The 7,762-nt window shown below is 43.5% G+C and overlaps 1 protein-coding gene across 1 annotated transcript in view; it reads left to right on the top strand.

Moving 5' to 3' along the window:
• Positions 1-2,489, top strand: part of LOC132399044 (uncharacterized protein C16orf52 homolog B) — a 140,304-nt gene extending 137,815 nt beyond the window's left edge. Inside the window, exon 3 of the mRNA XM_059978951.1 lies at positions 1,450-2,489. Coding sequence (XP_059834934.1) covers positions 1,450-1,634 — 185 coding nt within the window. The 3' untranslated portion in view covers positions 1,635-2,489. The remainder of the gene's footprint in view (positions 1-1,449) is intronic.
• The last annotated feature ends 5,273 nt before the right edge of the window (positions 2,490-7,762 follow it).

Genomic DNA, 7,762 nt, shown 5'->3' on the forward strand with positions numbered 1-7,762 from the left:
TGTCCAGAAATGGAAAAGACTACACAAAATGGTGTATACAGCCTGGTCGTTTGCAAGCAAAGCCCTCCCCACTATTGAATACATTTACGTGGAGCGCTGCCACAAGAAAGCAACATCTTTCATCAAGAACCCCCACCATCCAGGCCATGTTCTCTTCTTGCTACTACCATCTGGCAGGAGGTACAGAAGCCTTGGGTCCCACACCACCATATTCAGGAACAGTTTTTACCCTACAATGTTCGTGCTCCTGAATCAGTGTGGATAACGTCACTCACCTCAACTCTGAACGGGTTTCGCAACTTACAGGCTCACTTTCAATGTTCTCAGTATTGTTTTATTTACACACTTCTTATGCACTTTGGTTGTTTTCATAATTTCTATTGTATTTTTTCTCTGTAAACACTTGCAAGAAAATGAATCTCAAGGTAGCATATGGTGATATATGTTCTTTGATAATTATTTTGGATGGAAAAGAGGGCAGAAGGTAAGAGAACAAGATGGACAGAGCATGGAAAGGTCAAAGAATTACTTGGATTCTATAATTCAGAATAGTTTCCAACCTGAAACTTTAAAATCTGGTTCTCTCTACACAGATAATGTGTTTCCAGCATTTTCTGATTTTATTTCAGATTTCAAGCATCTGCATTATTGTTTATATTTCCATTTACTTGTGAAAACATCATGTTGGGTTATAATAAGCCAATCTGATTTTTTAAATCCAATTTTTTAAAAAACATGATTAAATATAACCTGGTTAAATTTGGCTCTCAGTAGAGTTCTGGGGAATAATGCGTGCCTTCATAGAGAATGGATGCATTCTTGGCCTTTATACAAACATTCAGGCACCATTGTGCAGAATTTCCAGGTGCACAATGTTTTTGTCAAGATAGAGCCTGGCTCCAAAGTTCAAAGTAAATCTATTAACAAAGCACATATATGTCACCATGTACATCCCTAAGATTTATTTTCTTGTGGCCAATCACAGTAAATACAAAGAAACACTATGGAATCAATGAAAAAAAACACACAAAAAGACTGACAAACAACCAATGTGCAAAAGGCAACTAACTGCAAATACAAGAAGGAAGAAAAACACAAAATAATAATAATAAGCAATAAATATCTAGAACAGGAGTTTAAAAGTCCTTGAAAGTGAGTCCATAAGTTGTAGGAACAGTTCAGTGTTGGGGTGAGTGAGGTTGAGTGACATTAACCCCTCTGGTTCAAGAGCGTGATGCAGTATCCAGTCCATTATCCATTGTTAAATCTGAGGTATAGCAAGCAATGGGCCAAGTGTTGGTATGTGGGACTAGTACTGTTGTTTACTTGATAGTGGGCCAAAAGGCCTGTTTCAATACTGTATAACTAACTATAAGTTGCACTGGAATGAACGTCAGTGTATTTGATACATCTTTCTAATTCGTGTTCTCTCTTCTCACCCTCTGACAGTGATCCTATTCTGCATGGCAGCCCTCATCTTTCCGATTGGATTTTACATCAATGAAGTTGGTGGCCAGCCATACAAGCTGCCCAATAACACCCAGGTTGGATCATCATACGTGCTTTTTGTCTTGTCCATCTTCTTCACAATCGTGGGACTCCTGTTCGCTGGGAAGGTTTGTCTCCCTGGGTGAGGAATTGGGAAATGCCCTGCCTGGTTTTTCATCATTTGAGAAGACCCGGTTATCATACCCATGTTGCTTTCTGCAGCCAGGGACTGTTCAAGCAACTCCCGCCGTCGAGGGTGGATTAGTTCTTGTCACTATGCACTTTGGAGACAAAGAAGAACGTTTCCTCTCCCGTGAGACTCGGAAACTAGCCAGCAAACTGCTGCTTTGTGGAGAAGGATGGGGTTCTTCTGGGAAAAAGCATTTGTGGGAACTGCTTCACTGAGGAGTGATAAAGGCCCAGCTCTCTCCCTGCCCCGCCATTAACACTACACCCATCATCGTTTTGCATTGGCTCCAGATGTTGGAATCCATTATCTCTCATTTTTGCTCTTTGGAAAGAGACTCCGTTTGCGCTGGCGGTGAGGAGGTAGACTCAGTGGGGCAGGCCTCACTGGTGAGACGCAGAACACTGCATTTCATGGATGAGAAACCATTCAGTCGACGGGGTTTGGGGGTGGGGGGTGCTGGGGAAACGCTACACTACTTAAAGCGATACCAAAATGGATTTGACCCCAGGGTCTGGACTCTCTGGAGCACCAGTCTGACCGGGGCCCGGTGTTATGAAGCCTATAGATCAAAGGTTGCATTCTAGTCTGTATAAAACAAACTTGGAAAATTATCCCTGCTGGATATTAAAGCCAAATATATTATTTTTTTTAATAATATTTAGAAGAAACTCCTTTTCCCTATTTCTGTTGGCTGATGAATTACATCGTGGACGCAACTCTGGCCAGTTGGTTGCTTTACTGGAAGACACTATTATGTGAAAGTAGAAATGATTAGAGTCGCTGTTACTTTGAGGTGGAAAGCCCTCAGTTACCTCATTCTTTCTGCTTTGTCCTGTTAATTATTTGTAGCATCCGACCCTAACATCGTGCTTTTACACAATACCACCGCGTCAAAACTTAGCTGGGTGCAATTGTTTTTTAAAGGTTGACTAAGCTTAACTAATAGGAAAAAAATCTTTATTAAGTTATTTGTATACAGTATGAGGAGAAAAATAAGATTGTGACATGTCCCTTTAAACACTCCACCACTTAAAACTTGATGATAATGTTTGCAAAATCTTAGTTTGTGTTCTGGCTGTGACTGTCTTAAGTTCCCCATTAATACTGATGTAGCTTCACCTGCTGTGTCTGTGTGAGTGAGTGTGAGAAAGAGAGACCCTTGTCCATTCTGCACCTTCAGGTCCTTAATATTAGAAGATTCCACTGTGTCTCACGGGACGGGCTGGTCAAAGTAAGAGGCAACAAGGTGTACGTTGCTTTAAACTAATCGCAAGAGGATGTCCTGACTCAGTGAGTGTAGAGTTCACTGATGTTGAGTTAACTCAGTGCTGTCTGACTTAAGCAGGCAGAGGAATATATACAATCATCTTTGCAGTAAATATACATCATAGAATGGTAGTTAATCACAGTGTTACCATGCACTGTTAATCTGACCCCAGTATTAAACTTAAGCAACAGGCCTTTACTGATTTGTGTGTCACGAGTAGGAAGCTTGCTCTTCCCAGTGACACAGAGTGCTTCTTTCTCCAACACTAGAGTGTCACATTAGGAGTTGGGCTGTGTGCCTTTCCACACTAATCAGGAGAGTTGGTCAAGGCTGAGCTATCCCTGGGCACACCCCTCCAGTAGTCCGTCTGTCCCCACAGGTGGCTGACAAAGATGGTGACCTGGTGTTAGCTAACATGTCAATTGAGGTATCACTGAGTGAACAGAGTAGAGAGTGAATCAGATGGGACATCAGGGGCATGGCTGCAGGGAGTTAAATCATTAGCAATTTCCTCAGGTCTGTGTGCACTGCCTTTTACAGTATGGATGTAGGAAAAATTAGTGCATTAAGAAATGATTGTGTTTAAAAGCAATCTTATACCTCAGCATTTTCCTTAATTTCACTGGGCAGGGCACAGGCTGCTGGGTCCTCTGGACTGTGGGGGAGTGTTCCAACAGAGGGAAGCAGTGAACCAAGGGGACTATTCTTTGAAAGCTGGATGGGTACACAGAATGGCAGTTAGAATTGCAGCTGGATTTTCCACCATCATGCACCAAAAGTTTGAGATTTCTGCTAAAATTAAAGAAGATTATTGCACTGTGACAGGAGTTTGTTCTATTGAACCTGTTATGTTATCGGCATGCTGTAACACTTCAGGTTTTCTTGAATGTAAAGCAGGTTTGTTTGTCTTATAGAAGTCATAGAACATTGCAGCACAGAAACAGGTCATTCAGCCCATCTAGTCCATACCAAACTGTTAATCTGCGCAGTCTCGTCAAATTACATTTGGATCCAAGCCTTCCATACCCCTCCCATCCATGTAGTTATCCAAATTTGTTGTAACTGCTGAAATTGAACCCACATCCATCATTCTACACTCTCGTGCTCTTGCATTAGCTCCAGTTTACTCAGCCTCTAAGCCCACTGGGGACTGCAGTATCCTTGCGGTCAAATGTGCTCATTCTCTGTACTTATTTCTTGAGCTTCATCCTCCTGTCTATCTTTCAGCATATTTCTCCCACCTGCCCTCATCCCTCCCTTCTGTTCATGATGTACTCTCTCAGTCACCTGGATCTTACGCTCAGTCAGGTAGAAATATCCTCGGAATGGTTACTCCTCACACCTTGCTCCCCAATTCACACTCTACACATCAGACACAAATAACACCCCAATGGTACTGCTCATTCCCTTCCACCCACTTCACAAACAGGATCTTCCCCCCCCCCCCATACCCCACCCAAAATCTGGATCCAGCTGCCATGCACCTCACCCCTAATGTTCCCATTCTCATCTGTCTATTGGAATGCAGCTCTGCGAAGCTTTGTGTTCTTGCTTATCTCCTCCCAGCAGTTGTCTCCCATCTTCACACTCTTCTCCCCTCACCTCGATCCATCTGCACTCCCCCTTTCCTCTCTCTCTCTCCCCCTCTCTCTCTCCTCCCCTCTCTCCCTCTCTCTCTCCCCCTCTCTCCCTCTCTCTCTCTCCCCCCTCCCCCTTCATCTATCATTCACTTGCCACACTCCCATAAGGCATTAGGCCATTTGGCCCAACGAATCTGTTCCACCATTTATTATCTGATTATTAGATGATTTTTTTATCCCTCTCAACATTCTTCTGCCTTCTTCCCATAAAATCAGGCTTCCAACTCCACCCTGTTTGGCACTGCTTGCCTGTCGTCTTACACCTCTCCTCAATCCACCAATCTGCCCAGAATTCTTTCTTGCTGCTCCTCTTTCCTTTATACACCAGCATCTCCCCTCTCCAGACTCAGTCCTGATGCAAGGTTTCAACTGAATGTCAACAATTCCTTTCTTCCCACAGACAGTGCTCAACCCGCTGAGTTCCTCTGGCAGATTGTTCGTGTAGAATAAAACTTCCAGTAATTATGGCTGGGCTTGACTGGTTTGAACAACAGGATGTTTAAGTGGAAAATCTGTGCACAGTTATATCTAGACAATGCTTGGGATAAATAATAATAAAATAGTTTAATGTCTGGGCACTTGGATCATCAAGAAACAATTTTTAAAGCTAATAACTTGAACTAAAGACTATTACAAACTCGGAACCCAGTTCTTCTGTAATACAGTTCTTCAAAACAGCAGTAAATTCTGTTACAAGCCTTTGGAGTGTGAATTTACAGTCATAAGTCTCGTTATTTTTCTGTGGCCTCTGCAATAACACATGCTCTGTGAGCTGAAGTGCTTTAATTTCCCTAAATAGAGCGATCTGTGGAGGACAGTCAACAAGAAAGCCAGTGTTCTGGGTGGAGTGAGTAGATTCATCCATTCTGCATAGTGACCCCTTGTCTTGTGGCATCCTGCAGCCCCCCACCCCCACCCCCACCCCCACCTACACCAGTGAGCACAGTTGCAGCAGGGTCACTTTCTGATGTCCTGTGCTGGGCTCATTTCCTTCTGTCCTATGAAAGTGTTATGGAGCTAATGAAGGCTATAAATATTGTCACCACAGTATCACCACAACACCCCTGGGAAAACACCATAAAACATTCGGCCCACCAAGTCTGTTCCGCCATTCGATGTGGCTGATTTATTATCCCTCTCAACCCCATTCTCCTGCCTTTTGCCCATGACCTATTGAGCTGCCTGTGGCAATGAATTCCATAGATTCACTACCCTCTGGCTAAAGAAATTCCGCTTCATCTTTCTCCTTCTGTTGTGAGGTTGTGTCCTCTGGTCCTAGACTCTCCCACTGTCCGCTCCACACCCACTCTATCGAGACCTTTTAATATTTGATAAATGTCATTCTTCTAAACTCCAGCAATTTCAGCACTCAGAGCTATCAAACACTTACCTGTCCATCTCACCCTTCCTGCCAACATACTCATCTTCAAATAAACACAGAATCGCCGGAAGAAGAAATGAAAACTTAGCTGCTTTTAGACTGAATTTTGTTTTATAAAATTCATCTAGATTACACTATGGTGCAGTTACAAACCCACTCCGCTCTTGCCTGTTACTTCTGCTGGAGCTGGTGTATTTTGTTTTAGGGCAGATTGCTAATTTTGTCCACATAATTCATAAATTCAAATGTCTTTCCTAATTTTTGTAAAGTGAATGTTACCGGAGTCAGTTTTCTACCTGCAGGAAATATTGAAATAATGGCATTTGTTCCTCCGACATTTCACCCAATAATTGAGTTGTATTATTTCTCAGTCTATGTATGATTGTTTACATATATTTTGTCCCTGGCTTCCAGACCCCATCGGATGCTGCCTAAAGCACATGGCAATGAAGGATGACAGAAAGGCCTCGGTGCTTGCAACTACCCGAGAAACCCAGTAGTTTTCTTATTGTATAGAATCACAAGGGATGTTTGGGATCTGTGCATAGCCTGCACAATATCCTGTTATATATCAATGTGTTTTATAATTGGTTTCGGCAGTTTTTAAATTCAGTAATTTCAGAGGAAGCATTGTTAATATGTCTGTACAAAGAGAACATAATTTTCCCTCACTTGTATTTTTGTTATTGAGCAAGTTTATCCAAATAAATGATTGTCTACTAAAGGAACTGGTGATTGTCTCGGTGCAATACACAGATCAGTTATACACACAAACTGCTGGAGGAACTCGGCAACTCAAGCAGCACCTATGGAGAGGAATAAAGAGCGGACATTTTGGGCCAAGACCCTTCATTGGGACAGTCCTGCTGAAGAAGTGTGAACTCTTTATTCCTCTCCATCTGAGATTCTGGCAGATTTGGCAGTTGGACTGTGCGATCAAGTCAATCAAGATTTGAATAGCTCAACAGAAAGCCGTTGATTAGATCATCAAGATTTGAGTAGCTCAGACTCTGCAGAAAGCTGCTGATTGGGCAATCAAGGTCAGGTGACCAAGCAGTTTGAAAAGCTCGAACAAATAAATAGAGGGTTACCTCAAGGGGAGCAGCCTGTGGAAAGCGGCCAGTGAAGGAGTGGAGATCTGAGGCTTTGACGAGAAGAGGCTGAGGACGAGCTTCACTCCAAGTGAGGTAAGGCCGGGTAAGTTCCTTTCAAAGGAGAATGTTTCAAAAGTTGAGGCAAGTATTGGGTAGGTCATGGCAGCTGAGATTGGCCCTGTGGTTTGTTCATCCTGCAGCATGTGGGAAATCAGGGATACTTCCAGTGTCCCTGACAACTATGTGTGCAGAAAGTGTGTCCAACTGCAGCTTCTGGCAGACTGCATTGAGCGTCTGGAGCTGCGATTGGATTCATACTGGAGCATCCGCGATGCTGAGAAAGTCGTGAATAGCACGTTCAGTGAGTTGGCCACACCGCAGGTAAAGGCTACACAGGCAGAAAGGGAAGGGGTGGCCACTAGACAGCGTAGCAGTAGGCAGGTAGTGCAGGAGTCCCCTGGGGTGATCTCCCTCCTAAACAGATATACTGTTTTGGATACTGTTGGGGGAGATGTCTCATCAGGGGAAGGCAGCAGCAGCCGAGTTCATTGCACCATGGGTGGCTCTGCAGCACAGGAGGGAAGGAAAAGGAGTGGGAGAGCTATAGTGATAGGGGATTCGATTGTAAGGGGAATAGATAGGCTTTTTCTGCGGCCACAAATGAGACTCCAGGATGGTATGTTGCCTCCCTGGTGCAAGGGT

The sequence above is a fragment of the Hypanus sabinus genome, chromosome 9, assembly GCF_030144855.1.
Source record: "Hypanus sabinus isolate sHypSab1 chromosome 9, sHypSab1.hap1, whole genome shotgun sequence".
Taxonomy (NCBI): domain Eukaryota; kingdom Metazoa; phylum Chordata; class Chondrichthyes; order Myliobatiformes; family Dasyatidae; genus Hypanus; species Hypanus sabinus.